General features: G+C 42.6%; 1 protein-coding gene and 1 long non-coding RNA gene across 2 annotated transcripts; one reads left to right on the forward strand and one right to left on the reverse strand.

Annotated features, from left to right (window-relative positions):
* Positions 1 to 4,198: 4,198 nt before the first annotated feature.
* On the forward strand, positions 4,199 to 11,726 carry LOC106023888. The gene is made up of 4 exons (XR_001197981.4): positions 4,199 to 4,327; positions 4,464 to 4,517; positions 10,894 to 10,983; positions 11,079 to 11,726. It is a non-coding gene; the product is annotated as an uncharacterized LOC106023888 (long non-coding RNA).
* Positions 11,727 to 12,038: 312 nt separating this feature from the next.
* On the reverse strand, positions 12,039 to 14,978 carry LOC105008808 (androgen-dependent TFPI-regulating protein). The gene is made up of 6 exons (XM_010868171.5): positions 14,954 to 14,978; positions 13,248 to 13,334; positions 12,917 to 13,042; positions 12,727 to 12,828; positions 12,508 to 12,623; positions 12,039 to 12,344 (listed from the first exon to the last, which is right to left on the reverse strand). Exons 2-6 carry the CDS (start codon positions 13,329 to 13,331, stop codon positions 12,185 to 12,187), a joined length of 588 nt encoding a protein of 195 aa, XP_010866473.2. The 5' UTR covers positions 13,332 to 13,334; positions 14,954 to 14,978; the 3' UTR covers positions 12,039 to 12,184.
* Positions 14,979 to 15,636: the final 658 nt, after the last annotated feature.

Below are 15,636 nucleotides of genomic sequence, written 5' to 3' on the forward strand. Positions count from 1 at the left end.
GGTCGCGGGGGCAGCAGTCTAAGCAGGGATGCCCAGACTTCCCTCTCCCCAGACACTTCCTCCAGCTCTTCCGGGGGGACACTGAGGCGTTCCCAGGCCAGCCGGGAGACATAGTCCTTCCAGCGTGTCCTAGGTCTTCCCCGGGGTCTCCTCCCGGTGGGACGGGACCGGAACACCTTCCCAGGAAGGCGTTCCGGAGGCATCCGAAACAGATGCCCAAGCCACCTCAGCTGACCCCTCTCGATGTGGAGGAGCAGCGGCTCTACTCTGAGCTCCTCCCGGGTGACCGAGCTTCTCACCCTATCTCTAAGGGATCGCCCGGCCACACTGCGGAGAAAGCTCATTTCGGCCGCCTGTATCCGGGATCTTGTCCTTTCGGTCATGACCCAAAGCTCATGACCATAGGTGAGAGTAGGAACGTAGATTAACTGGTAAATCGAGAGCTTCGCCTTACGGCTCAGCTCTTTCTTCACCACGACAGACCGATACATCGACTGCATTACTGCAGAAGCTGCACCGATCCGTCTGTCAATCTCCCGTTCCATCCTTCTCTCACTTGTGAACAAGACCCCTAGATACTTAAACTCCTCCACTTGAGGCAGGCACTCTCCACCAACCTGAAGTGGGCAAGCCACCCTTTTCCGACTGAGGACCATGGCCTCGGATTTGGAGGTACTGATTTTCATCCCCACCGCTTCACACTCGGCTGCAAACCGTCCCAGTGCATGCTGAAGGTCCTGGTAAGAAGGGGCCAACATGACAACATCATCTGCAAAGAGCAGAGACGAAATTGTGTGGTCCCCAAACCTGACACCCTCCGGCCCCTGGCTGCGCCTAGAAAATCTGTCCATAAAAATTACGTACAGAACCGGTGACAAAGGGCAGCCCTGCCGGAGTCCAACATGCACTGGGAACAAGTCTGACTTACTGCCGGCAATGCGGACCAAGCTCCTGCTTCGGTTGTACAGGGACCTGACGGCCCTTAGCAAAGGACCCAGGACCCCATATTCCCGAAGCACCCTCCACAAGATGCAGCGAGGGACACAGTTGAATGCCTTTTCCAAATCCACAAAACACATGTGGATTGGTTAGGCAAACTCCCATGAACCATCCAACACCCCGTAGAGGGTATAGAGCTGGTCCAGTGTTCCACGGCCTGGACGAAAACCACACTGTTCCTCCTGAATCCGAGGTTCTACTATCGGCCGTATTCTCCTCTCCAGAACCCTGGCATAGACTTTCCCGGGGAGGCTGAGAAGTGTGATCCACCTGTAGTTGGAACACACCCTCCAGTCCCCCTTCTTAAAAAGAGGGACCACCACCCCGGTCTGCCATCCCAGAGGCACTGTCCCCGACCGCCACGCGATGTTGCACAGGCGTGTCAACCAAGACAGCCCCTCAACATCCAGAGACTTGAGGTACTCAGGGCAGATCTCATCCACCCCCGGTGCCTTGCCACCGAGGAGTTTCTTGACCACCTCTGTGACTTCAGCCTGGGTGATGGACGAGTCCACCTTTGAGCCCTCATCCTCTGCTTCCTCAATGGAAGACGTGACAGCGGGATTGAGGAGATCCTCGAAGTACTCCTTCCACCGCCCGACGACATCCTCAGTTGAGGTCAACAGCTGCCCACCTCTACTGTAAACAGCTTTGGTAGGGCACTGTTTCCCTCTCCTGAGGCGCCGGATGGTTTGCCAGAATCTCTTCGAGGCCAGCCGATAGTCCTTCTCCATGGCCTCACCAAACTCCTCCCAGGCCCGAGTTTTTGCCTCCACAACCACCCGGGCTGCAGCCCGCTTGGCCTGTCAGTACCCGTCAGCTGCCTCAGGAGTCCCACAAGCCAACCAGGCCTGATAGGACTCCTTCTACAGCTTGACGGCATCCCTTACTTCCGGTGTCCACCACCGGGTTCGGGGATTGCCGCCTCGACAGGCATCGGAGACCTTACGGCCACAGCTCCGAGCGGCCACTTCGACAATGGCGGTGGAGAACATGGTCCACTCGGACTCAATATCTCCAGCCTCCCTCGGGATCCAGTCGAAGCTCTGCCGGAGGTGGGAGTTAAAGATCTCTCTGACAGGAGACTCGGCCAGACGTTCCCAGCAGACCCTTACAGTACGCTTGGGCCTGCCGAGTCTGTCCAGCTTCCTCCCCCGCCATCGGATCCAACTCACCACCAGGTGGTGATCAGTTGACAGCTCCGCCCCTCTCTTCACCCGAGTGTCCAAGACATACAGCCGCAGGTCAGATGAACAAAGTCGATCATCGACCTGCGGCCTAGGGTGTCCTGGTGCCACGTGCACTGATGGACACCCTTATGCTTGAACATGGTGTTCGTTATGGACAAACTGTGACTAGCACAGAAGTCCAATAACTGAACATCCACTCGGGTTCAGATCAGGGGGGCCGTTCCTCCCAATCACGCCCCTCCAGGTGTCACTGTCGTTGCCCACGTGAGCTTTGAAGTCCCCCAGTAGAACGATAGAGTCCCCAGTCGGAGCACTTTCCAGCACCCCTCCCAGAGACTCCAAGAAGGTCGGGTACTCTGCACTGCCGTTCGGCCCGTAGGCACAAACAACAGTGAGAGACCTATCCCCGACCCGTAGGCGCAGGGAAACAACCCTCTCGTTCACCGGGGTAAACTCCAACACATGGCGGCAGAGCTGGGGAGCTATAAGCAAACCCACACCAGCCCGCCGCCTCTCACCATGGGCAACTCCAGAGTGGTGAAGAGTCCATCCTCTCTCAAGGAGTGTGGTTCCAGAGTCCAAGCCGTGCGTAGAGGTGATCCCGACTACCTCTAATCGGAACCTTTCAACCTCACGCACTAACTCAGGCTCCTTCCCCGCCAGCGAGGTGACATTCCACGTCCCAAGAGCCAGTTTCCGTGTCCAGAGATCGGGTTGTCTAGGCCCCTGCCTTCGACTGCCGCCCATCCTCTTCGCACCGGCCCCACGTCACCCATTCGGGTTAAGCCCCAATGGGGAAGGCCCGGCCACCAGGCGCTCGCATACGAGCCCCAATCCCGGGCCTGGCTCCAGGGTGGGGCCCCGGCTGCGCCATACCGGGCGACGTCACGGTACTCAAAATCTTATGCATCATTAAGGGGGTTTTGAACCGCTCTTAGTCTGACCCGTCGCCTAAGACCTGTTTGCCTTGGGAGACCCTACCAGGGGCATATCGCCCCAGACAACATAGCTCCTAGGGTCACTCAGGTACTCAAACCCCTCCACCACTTTAAGGTGGCAGTTCTTGGAGGGGCTGATGATAACATACTTAACTTTATATAGCATGATTTTAATCATTGAACAAGAAAGCTAACCCTGCCTAACTGTTGAGCTACCTTACTTTACAGAATCAGAATTCAGTCAGTTTTTTTAATTAAAGGTCTCAGCTAGCTTGCTGCAGTAAATTATGAATCAGTGTTCCAAACAAGTATATGTGAAATGATGCGTTTTTATCAAAAAACCTAATTACTGTATATAATCAGCAGATGGCAATGTTGAGTAGCCTTTGTCCGCAAAAAAGTTACTCCTATTTCTGTCCTCCATTTACCATACTACTGTTAGCATGCCAAATTCTAGCCTAGCTCTCTTGATCCATTAGCGTACTTCTAAAATAGTGATTTGTACATTGACATGAAATAATAATATTTATAGAATACATACATGTATTATAATTTAAAATCACAGTTAATATTTACCTTTGGAAATAAAAAATTTCAAATTGATTTGTTTGTTAATATTCTGAAAAGTGCAGTCATTTTATGCATTATGTTACGCATTACAGTGGTTACATAATGTTAAGGAAATGTAACTGTTATAAGAACTTAAGTGCCACTTCTACCATGTGTTTGTATTGTAGATTGTTTAGGTAAGATGGATGAGCTATGACATCTGGACACTGGAATACCCTTTTTACTTTCAACTTTGTTTATAATCTAAACTGTATTTCGTATACAAACGTTTGTTGAAAAAACGCATTTGAACATATCACTTTTCTCTCAAGTAGCTAGGCTACATGATGCAGGTAATCAAATATTTTCTTATTAGCACTATGACGTCAAAACATCTTTAAAAAATACTAACAACGATTTCAAAATCATAAGTCACATGCCCTGCCTCCTTGGTATCAGCCAACCGGTCTAGACAATGAATGTCTCTTTACATAATAGAACCTTACTGTGATACAAATGAAGTTAAACCTGTATTGCTTGTAATGGGAAGTTTCACAATGTGACATATGACGGTTAATGTGAAACCTCTAAAGACAAAGACTCACCACTTCACAAGAAGGCAAAGAGAGACACATGTTGTACATATTAGGGGTAAGCAAAAAATATTTACTAATATTTCCTTATTTGGTGTACATAAGAATTATTGGGACATGTTGAAATAAATTATGTTGGCCTATATATGTTGGATTCTTCATTATAATGCTTGTCTTCCTTTAAACCTTTGCAGATTACCATTGGCCTTATGTTCATCATAATGTGCCTTTCAAATGGACTGAAAGAGGTGAGTTCTTAATGCGTTTTTCTAACCATAACAAAACTAGTATTATCTTATTTAAAACAGTTTTTAAATCCTAATATTATACGATTCCGTCATAAAATGGTTCAAAATTGGTATTTGTACATCAAATGTCTTCTAAGAGATCGAATCTCAAGAAGACACATTTTCGTGTGCTCCCATTTGGCCGAACGTTTTGAGCCCCATTGTTCACGGGTAAAATGTCAATATTATGTTATTCGCAGTGACAGTTCTGTAATTTTATTCTTTAACTTCACACTTCCTGGATAACCGAGCCCTAATTTAGCCTATCAACCAAGGTTCGAATTACGGGGGGGATTGAATGTCTTTATAGTTTCGGTGTACCTGGTGGTGGGGGACTTTAATTAATGATACTCAAAAGACGCACTAGTGACGTATGCGGCAAAAGTTGGACAGCAGGTAAGATGTTGTGATGCTCTCTCCCTTCAATGGAGTCTTGTTTAAGCTGCCACGTTTAAAAATAATTTATTCTGGCTTATACTGCATGGAAGTGTAACGATAGGAAATTACTAACGTGTTCCTGAGTATTGCCATTGGTTATGGTCGGCAAAAACGGACGTAAATTACTTCTGTCAAATCTGTCGGAGGTTTCCCTCCATTTGAATATTTTTCGACGCTGTGTGCCTATGGCTTGGCATTTCAGCCCAGGAGAGTCAACCCAAACCTCTGTGGTACATTTATTAAGTTACGACTGATTTGATAGAATATTTTACATTAGGCTACTTTGAAGACTGAAACATAACCGGCATAGACCAGCCCAAAATCCTTACCTTAAAAATAGTCAAGGTAAGGACAAATATTAATTATTGGGTGGTCTATGCCAATAATGTAAGTCAGGCAATGGCCTAGATGCTGTATGGTAGTAACAGATGGTGTATCTGCCTACCTCTTTGGCATTTTGATAGTGTCCTTGGTTCTGGTATTGTGTGGGTCTGTTTTTGAGCAGAAATTATGGTTTGCTGGTCTGCAGAAATGTGTGGAGGGGGGCTGACTTGCTGCCAGTTTTGCACTAGGATACTTTTTTGGTGACCCCTGACAACAAAGGTTGTGTGGTTTGTGCCCCATGAGCTTGGGTAGTGGATTGGATTTATCATCATCTGCAGACATTATGTTAAACAAGCAAGATACTGTAAGGATTGTAAGATTTCAGTTCACTGAAGCGCACACCTGCACTCTACTGGGGTTTTCCTTTACGCACTGGAGAAAATATTTTCAGTTGTGGTATGGAAAATGTGTTTCCTTCGCTTAACATGGATGCAGTGTAAGAGTGACCTGTGCATTTTGTATGATATGAACTGTCAAAGCAGTTTAGAAATGATCCACCACTATGAAAGCTCTACAAAATTGCCGAACTGTTTCTCAATTAATTATAGAAAGATGATTTTGTTTCTATCTGCTGCCTTGAAATAGACTCTGACATTAAATGGGATTATTGTTCTCCTACAGCATGCATGCCATAGTGAAGTTTACTGAAACAGTGACGTGTCATAATCGCTTCAGATTAGGTAGGCTGTGTGTTTTGTGTATAATATAATAGTCAATTGTAAACAATTCTCCCCCGACCTCATTTTCATATTAGGTGACCCCACATGTGGTCACAACGCCTAGTTTGGGAACCTCTGCTCTAGTGGAACCTGTGCTCAGCCCAGCACTGTGTATCTCTTTTGGCATTCGCCAGAAAACACCGGAATAGGCAGGTCCACCATTGGCGCCCTGTTCTCTTTACAAATGAAAGCAGTGCAGGACAATGCCTGACCTCATGTGGCCAGAGTTGATGATGAAGGCATCGATGCCATTGACTGGCCCTCATGTTTCCCAGACCTGAATCCAATTGAGAACCTCTGGAGCAGTGTAGCAACAGTTATTCAGTCTTGATTTTGTCCCTTGATTGAAGTCAACAATAGTTCTCATTCAGACAGTATGCTGTTTATTAGGTATTCTTAGGGATTCTTACAGCTAAAGACATGGCACTTCTTACCAGGTCACCATGGGTGACCAAGACCAAATGTAGCCATTCAGCTGCATTGGCTATTTTTGAGCCATACAGATGTCAAAAGAGCTCCCTTAGGATGAACTTTAAATTAACCAAATGGATAGGCCTAACTTTATTCCTGGCACACAACTCCAATGCAGAGAACCATAACAAGAGAGAGAAAAATAAACTTTACTCCCAAAGGGTCCTTGACTAGAACAGTTCACAAGTTCATAAGGCCCATATTCCACCTCCCACAACCGCCATCCTTTTAAACACCCTGGTCAGTGTGGGCACTATGTAGATTTCCACACATGGCTACCCTCCCCTGTGCTAATAAAGCATGCAAATGACAAACTCCACAATCAATATTATGTGGTCTACACTGCACCCAAGCATAAATGGGAAACACTACAAACTATCATAACTGTGAAACAACAAAATTAGTGGTGTTAAGCATAGTATGGGGTCACCCTGAGCCACATTCTATTCTGCCCACCCTTTCAAAGGGTCGCTCTTTAGTTGTGGGAATAACATAGGAGGTAAATGGACAAACAGGACAACATATTCTGAGCACTCCCAGCCTGAGTGTGTGAATGTAATAGGCCAGTTACTTCTAAAAATGTGCAGTCTTTGGAGATATACATGGGTGATCACTATAACCCTGTCCAGAGAACTGTCTCTGGGGCAGGTTTACTGGCATGGCTCCTTGATCCTGAGCAAGAACAACTGGCACACTCCCTGTCTGTTCCAGACATTGTTAAAAATCATGGGCACCTGGGCCCTGCATGCATCCTGGCTGGCCATGGTGATGTCTTTAGAGCAGCAGGAGGCTATACAGGTGGCAACAGTGGGACAGTGCACCAACGCCTTATGGCACACAATGCGGAGTGGGAGGTTGACAGCTAGCAATTGTGGCTATTTGTGGGAGGCGAAACGAACTACTCTCCCTCTGCTAAAAACAGTCCTTGGATCACAGTCGCTAGATCAAGTGTCGTCTGTAAAGTAAGGCACAAACAAATGGTTACTGGAAAGGATGCGCAGTCAGGGCTGGAAAAAAGTAAAAAATGTCTAACTAGCATACTAAAATTATATTAATGGCCTATAGTAATGGTAAAATACACTGATCTTCAGTTTAACTGCACAAATTTAAATAACATCAGTTTTGCAAGGATCTGATGATGATATTTAAAGAGCAGACATAATAAAATGTGGTATTAGTAATTTACAAGGCTGTACAGATGGTATTTGTAGAAACCAAGTTTTACATTATCTTGCACACTGGGGAAATGATGCATAGCAAGACAACTAACATATGCTATCTATTAGCTGTTACTACCCCACCAGAGTTCAAATTATTTTACGGCCTTTAATTGGACTTCTCCACGTGGTGAGACATTAACAAGCACACCGGCAGTAATGCATAGCTAGTTATTAGCTGGCGAAAACTAGCCCATCAGTTGCTTTCTAGTTGTCTAATCGGACTTATCAATGTAGTGAAATGCTAACTAGTGTAACAGGGTAGGACTTATTGCTAACTAGCTTTAATGTTAGGATAGGTTACGGTTAGTGTTAGGTTTTCCAAGACTAACATACATTTTGTACATACATTTTTCAGAATTTACTTCAAATCAAAGAGATTTATTCAGGACATTGAATGCAGACCATAACCAGAGTTGGGGACTAGCGGATTACTTGTAATCACAGTAAAAACAGCAACTGTACTTTTGGAAAAAAAAAATTACTTCAATTGAAAAAATAAATAATTCACATGTTGTATGTTTATTATTTAATGTTATAAAAATATTGTTATTTGAACCAAAATATGAAAAGGTGGACGTGCATAACCATATTAGTGACGGAGGAAGCGCTAGTTTAAATTTCCCGGTTTTGGTTGGTTGGATGGGTAGTAAAAACAGAGTATATCTTCGATAACATTAGCAGAGTCATATAAAATATTATTCAGTTATCTACTCGACACATAATTCTCAGATAAATGATAGGCAATAGGCATACCTGGTGTTATATCTTTTTCTAGTTTCAAGGTTTATTTGTAAATTGCACTGAACAACACAGCCAGGACGGAGTTGCACCGAATAACCTTTACAGGAATTGTTTAATAGATTAGGCAACTATTTGTTAGATAGCTGTAACATGGTGCTGCTTTCAAGATAAAGCATTATATGGAATTTACCATGAAATTTGAGGAGAAAAGGTGTGTGGGGAAGCACTCTGACAAATGTTGATTATTAGCATTTGACGCGGCCACATCAACTTCGTCCATATACGTAAGCCATGTGATTCTGCTTGCTTTGCATCTCTGAAAATTGTGTTCATTGGTTATCATTGGCTGCTGATGTCATTTACTTTAACATCAGAGTCTATCTATTGTCCAGATGATGTAAGACACCTTAGGGGGTTGAAGAGGTTACCCATCTGGGGGAGGGTAGCCTGCTAGTACTGATGATTGTCATGTATTAAGTTAGAGACTCCTCAGATGATTATTCGGTAAGCGTTTGACGTGTGTCTCTATTTGCAAATAAACTGTTATGCCAAGAGAATTTTGTCTCTGTACTTCCTCCTTTAAGAGTTCTGATCGATGAAACTGCCATCACACACACCCTTCATGAGGGAAGTGATTGGAGCTGCTACCTTGCCAAAGCCTCGATTGAACCTCTGGATTTTTTTTTGTAATTTCACATACAGGTCATGCTCCATCAGTCTCTAAAGCACCCTGCGCACTGTGGCAACGTGCTGGTCACTATAGTGGAATGCACCAAGATATCGTTGATTTATACCACCATACCACGTCCCAACATGTCCCAGAAGATCTGGTTCACAAAGGATTGAAAGACTGATGGAGCATTCATGAGACAGTATGGCATCACGAGCTACTCACAATGAACCATGGTGGTGCTAAATGCCGTCTTGTACTTGTGTCCCTCTTGGACACGCAACAAGGGGGTGTGCTGTTGTGTACCAGACCCGTGCCCAGAAGTCAGGTATCCAAGGCACAGAATGGCAGTGGAGGTTAGAGGGAAACTAACAGAATGCGTAATCTATGCGTGAGGTGCCTATCAGTGAAGTTCACGGCAGCACTAGAATCTATCATGGCTGTGAGCGGTTGTGGTGTAACATTATCAGGAAAGGAAATGGGGAGGAACACGTGAACATAACTGGCTGCCTAGGAGGTTTTTTTTGTTTATCAAGCTTTTTTTTTCACAACAGAACATAGACATACAGAAACACTCAGATCATAGTTCCCACCCCAAGTAGTAGATAAATAATAATAGAAACAAATGAACAAATTAGTAGGTCTAAGACAATGCAAAATAATCTTACAAGAAAAAAAATAAAATAAACATTTGAAAAGTACAGTACATACAGAGTGAAATCCAAGCGGGTTATCATCTAAATTGAGTGGAGTCAGCGGCTGTCCAAATTAGATTGTTTCATGCAGCTCTGACTTCCCCTCCACATATCTCAAAAAGGTTTGCCAGATCTCATAAAATTTGCCAGATGAACCTCTAAGTGTATGTCTTATTTTTTCCAATTTCATATAAAATAAAGTACTCCTGATCCATTGTGTGTGGGACGGAGGGATGGAATCTGTCCATTTCAGAAGGACTAGGGGGCAGGCCAGCAATGTACAGAAAGCCAGAAAGTCACACTGAGAGTTGCTCAAACTGTAGACAACAGAAGGTACTCCAAATAGGGCTATGACGGGACAGGGGGCTATAGACACCTCTAGGACCTCCGAAAGTGTTTTAAACATCAAAGTCCAGTAAGTCAACAGCTTGGAGCAGCTCCAAAATGTGTGAAAATATGAGGATGGGGTCGTTGTACAACGATTGCACGCTGGATCGATGTCTGGAAATCTCTCTGATAACTTCTCTTTGGTCCAGTGAGCCTGATGCAATATTTTACACCGCAGTAGCCTGTGTCTTGCACAGATAGAGGAGGTGTGGACTCTTTTTGGTATTGCATTCCAAGTTTCATCATGCATGACCTCACCTATATCCTGCTCCCACCTATGTATAATAGTGGCAAGGGACAGGGCATTTTGGGACGAAAGTGTACTATATAAATTAGATATTATACCTTTAAACGACAGGATAGGTGCCAATAGGAAGGCAATATCAGAGCTTGGGGGAATTTCTGGAATAAATCAGGCTTTCTTTGAGGCTGAACTCATTTAGTTTTTGTGACATTGGACTGGGCCTGGGCCTTTTCTGAGTGGACTGGGATTGAATTTTTTAACTCTATAATAGCCCTTCATGTTGTTATTTATAGACCTTGAAAATTTGTTCTGTTGTCCTAATCACAATTCACCAGTCTTAATTTTAACATGTAACCTTTTTTTCACAGAAACAAGATTTGATTAACAGAAATAAAGAGAGACATAGCAAAGGAGGAAATCTTCAAAATCCTGAAAACAAGGATGCCAACAAGAAAAAGGTGAGAATTTGAACCAGGAAATGTATATTCTGATAACAAACCTATAGAAAACAGGTACATTATATTATTGAGTATAATTAATGTTTATTTTGCAGTTAAATGAACATGATTATCACTTATTGGCCAAAGTCCTATCTGTTGGGTTGGTAGACGCGGACCCTAATTATCTTCAACACCTCAAGGACTACAGGGACCTGCGTGGAAGCACTTCCTGAAGTATCCTCACATCAGAAATGCACCAGGAAATGCAATCGTTATTCCTGAAAACATCCACATTTGGTGCCATGAAAAAATACTAATTCCTGGTGCATTTCTAAGTTCAAGCTATCCAGAAATTGGTATAAAAACATTAATATCTTATGCACTCATGGGCCGGTCCCACAGGTATCACTGTAGCAATCTCCTTCCCAGACATTTCTGCTGTGCAAAATAGCCTGTGGACGAGGTCATGATTTTCAGTGATGCGCTGCCCTATGTATAAATTTTTTATTACTAATTGATGAAATATCTAGGAAAAGATTACTTCCAGCATATTTATATCAGACTTTCTTGTATTTTAATCACATGTTTAATCTTCAAATCAAACATCCAATCTTCTGTTTTGGTTAAAGTAGTCTTGACCCAACCATGATATTTGGGACTATAACATACTGTTCAGGATTTCCACATGTTCTCTGAAACACCTTTGGAAACGGCTTATGGTAGAGAAATGAACATTAAATTAACAGGCAACAGCTCTGGTGGACATTCCACAGTGCAATAATCATGCTGTCTAATCAGCATCTTGATATGCCACACCTGAGAGGTGGATGGATTATCTTAGCAAAGTAGAAGTGCTCACTAACACAGATTTGTGAACAATATTTTTTAGAGAGATAGGCCTTTTGTGTACATAGAGAAAGTCTTAGACCTTTGAGTTCCACTCATGATAAATGGGGGCAAAAACAAGTGTTGCGTTTATAATTTTGTTCAGTGTAATATCACATATACAGTGTTTCTTGAGGTATGTTAGGAACATCTAATTGAAAACAAAGTTTCAGTCCACAGTGGCTTCAACCAGGAAAACAAAGTTTTATTTCCTTTTATTCACTGTCTTGGCTTTTCCTAAAATAAGCAAGAAGGAAAGAAATTAAGAAGACATGTTACCAAAACGTTAGTGTGTAATTTCTGCTCCTGACTTAATGGCTCTAGCCTGCTTAAATCACTCACCCCAAACGCAGTTGTTCAAAGCCCGTCCCAACAGATACGTCATTGTCACCACTGTCATGTTGAAGAAGAATAAACCCAACATGCCAGAAGTACTGAGCAGCCCGAGCAGAGGATATACCCAAAGACCTACTGCCAAATAGATGAACATCACCCTGTGAAACGAGAGAGAGAATGGATGCAATGCATCACCCTTTTTGACAAAATGTGTAGTTGATAACTCAATTATCAAGTTTTTAAAAAAATGTATATTAAAGCTATAAAGAAATGATCATCAATATGTTAATTTGTTTCTGATTAATAAATGACTTGACATACCATCCGAGGTAAGCCAAGCCTATGATTCCCAAGGCAGCCAAGCCGATTCTGGTCTTTGGGTACACATGAGGTTCCAGCAGGATCTCCCCAAGTAAGATAGGCATGACAATAGTGTGCTACAAAGAACAATGTAGATGCTGCTTGTAGTAATAACATTTGAATCGTTTTTAACAAAATTTTGCATTCACAATTAATTAGCTATACTATAAATGTACTGACCATTGCATGGTTCATCCAGAGAGGAAAGAAGGAATCTAGAGATTCTGGGTAGACAAGTTGCCTATCGTAGGCAAAGATAATCCAGAAAAGCAGCACCACAAACTGAGAGATTTCAGAGACAGATTTAAATTAAATACAACCTTAAATTCATTAAGACATACTTTAAGAAGAAAACGTGGCTACTTCTTACCATGCCTACAGGGAAGGCGAGAACAGAGAAAACAAAGTCTTTCCACTTGTTAAGACCTGTGGCTGGGGTTTTCTCAGTTTGAAGATCATTCACCACAGCCATCCCAAAGAAAACCATCTGCAGTAACTTCAATATTGCATACAGTTAATTGTAATTTCCATTGCTATCACTGATGTCCATGTACAGTGAATCAGAATCCTAACCCAATCACTAACCAATATCATCTAGATACCCCCATTCACAAGAACATTTTGCCATTTTGGTTGTATCTTGAACTTAAAATACCATTTAATCCATTAGACCTAACCAAATACATGCCAAATAACCTTACCAGGTTTAGGAATGTAAGGTACTTCCAAGGTCCACCGTATTCAAAGATTCCAGGTGGTAGTTTCTCTCCCTCCTTTGCAGCCATAGACTTAATGACAAAAGCATACCAGCTGAAAGCTGTCATATGATAAACAATTCTTACTTTGCCAATCATAATTATCTTTGATACACTGACACTAGATTGATTTCTATTAATTCTATAATATAAATACTAGAAAACAGGAATAGAAAAAACAACTTGTAATTAGCAAAATATCTAATTTTGTGTAATATGCAAGGAGAAAATTTTGTTCAGAGAAAAGCTCTTTATTACAAGCTTATGGTTCGGCATCGGCTTATTAAGACATTTGGGAGTAAAAGGATTACAAAAGCACATTCCTAGACAAGGGGCCCACTGTTGTCCATGACGTTCTGGGTTTTCTACTTTCATAATCAGTCCAATCTGGAATGTGATTGGACGATGAGTTCTTGCAAAAAATACCATAAAATATATTTAGTTAACCGTGCATCTGGTATTTGTTAGTAATATTTAAAATGTGAGAAACCATATTAGTATACCTCATGTAATAGCCTACAATACAATTACAAATGATGCACAACACCTCTAATTTCTACGGATACAAATATAAAGTGTTTGCTGAATGCTGCACCTAATCAATTTGTTTCACTTTAACCCTTAAACGGTTTCTGTATCTTGGGGGATACAGTCATCTGACAGGCTGTGGGGGGAGGGGCATTATGTGGGTACACTTCATAAGAAACACTGTAGGGGGGATGGGTCAAGTAATCAGGTCATGTGATTTTATGCTGACATTCCAAACATTTGCGTCAAAATCCTAAGTGGGAGCATATGTGGACCAAGACACTGGCCATGAGGTAAGTGTTGTTATTTTTTCATGTTTATTATACTGTGGAGTGATTTTGTTTTAGAGAATGTTGTTTTTTAAAGATGTTTTTTTTATGATGTTCTTCTTGAAAAATAATGAATTACAACAAGCTCATATGGGTTATCCCCCCCCCCCCCCTCCCCTTTGCAACTATAACAGATGCCACTCATCTGGGAAGAGACTGTCAGGCTTTCCACAAGATTTTGGAATGTCTCTGAGAATTTGTGCCCATTCAGTTAAAAGAGCATTTGTGAGGTCAGGCACTGATGCTGGATGAGAAGGCCTGTCTCGCAAACGCTGTTCCAATTCATCCCAAAGGTGTTTTGTTCAATGGGGTTGAAATCAGGGCTCTGTGCAGGCCGCTCTAGTTCCTCTACACCAACCTTGTTAAAATGGACACAGTTTTGTGCACAGGGGCACAGTAATATTTAAGGGGTTAAAATGTAGTCTTCATTGCATGTGAGTAGTATATCAGTGTTTATAGAGCCTCCTAGTGGTTAAAGGCGTCACAGCCCATCTTGTATAATGCAAGGTCATGTCCATGTGTTGCCAGATGGGGTGGCTTCCTGCACAATTGGGCTATTTTAACAGTGTATATAATAGGAATAGCCTATAGCCACTTTAACACCTTTGGGGGGGATCAATTAATTACACAGTTTACATAGCTGGCCAAAAAAAATTGCATTTTACCTTATGGGTTATGTTGGAAAGGGGTTTCTAAACCATTGCTTTCTACTTCAATATGATTGCGCTACATCTCTACAATACACGCTAAATATCTGTCAGATATTCAGTCATTCCAATTAATCCAATAACGTACCCTTGATCTTCCAGAATCAGACTTTTTATCTGAACATAACCAAAAAAAATTATTTTTTTATTTTGTGTTTTATTCATGTTTTAATTGCTTCAAAACATTGTTGAAAAATAAATGGCAATTTCTTGAAAAGGGTATTGACATTATTGTAAATAAAAATATCCATAGCTATCCGCGCATACACAAAATCTGCAGCAGTCTGATGAACCTTGCAGAAACCCCAGGCAAGCGAATGCACGTTAGCAATCATGAACAATTAACACCCGCACACATACATTTTACCAGCGCGAACGTAACCTGCGATTACTAGGGCCACCAGGAATGGACTTTCAAATCAAAGAAACAACCTGATTACACACCTGCACTCTTAGCTTACATTTGATGTTGTCAGTAGCCAATGAAAACCAATGAATGCAATTTTTGAGATGCAAAGCAAGCAGAATCACATGGCCTACCTGTATGGAGTTGAGGTAGCAGCATCAAATACAAATGATCATCCTAACGCCTTGATCAGACCAAGCCCTTTCCATATGGCTACGCATTATTTTTTTGATTTAGGACGCGTCTATAAATGGAGGCTGATATGTGCAGTCGCCATTATCCTGCCCAATTCGATTTGTCAGACGATATTTATAGACATAAATGCTACAAATAATGCATGGAGGAAGATTTAATCCGATATTCGG

This window comes from Esox lucius, chromosome 6, assembly GCF_011004845.1.
Source record: "Esox lucius isolate fEsoLuc1 chromosome 6, fEsoLuc1.pri, whole genome shotgun sequence".
In the NCBI taxonomy this organism is placed as follows: Eukaryota; Metazoa; Chordata; class Actinopteri; order Esociformes; family Esocidae; genus Esox; species Esox lucius.

Bases quoted from the DNA above. Each gene is read 5' to 3' on its own strand.
- LOC105008808 (XM_010868171.5), bottom strand. From the start codon at position 13,331: ATGGCTGCAAAGGAGGGAGAGAAACTACCACCTGGAATCTTTGAATAC. The intron at 13,043-13,247 runs GTAAGGTTATTT...GCAATATTGAAG, and splicing joins ACCTTACATTCCTAAACCTG to TTACTGCAGATGGTTTTCTT. The intron at 12,345-12,507 runs GTATGTCAAGTC...CTCGTTTCACAG, and splicing joins GGCTTGGCTTACCTCGGATG to GGTGATGTTCATCTATTTGG.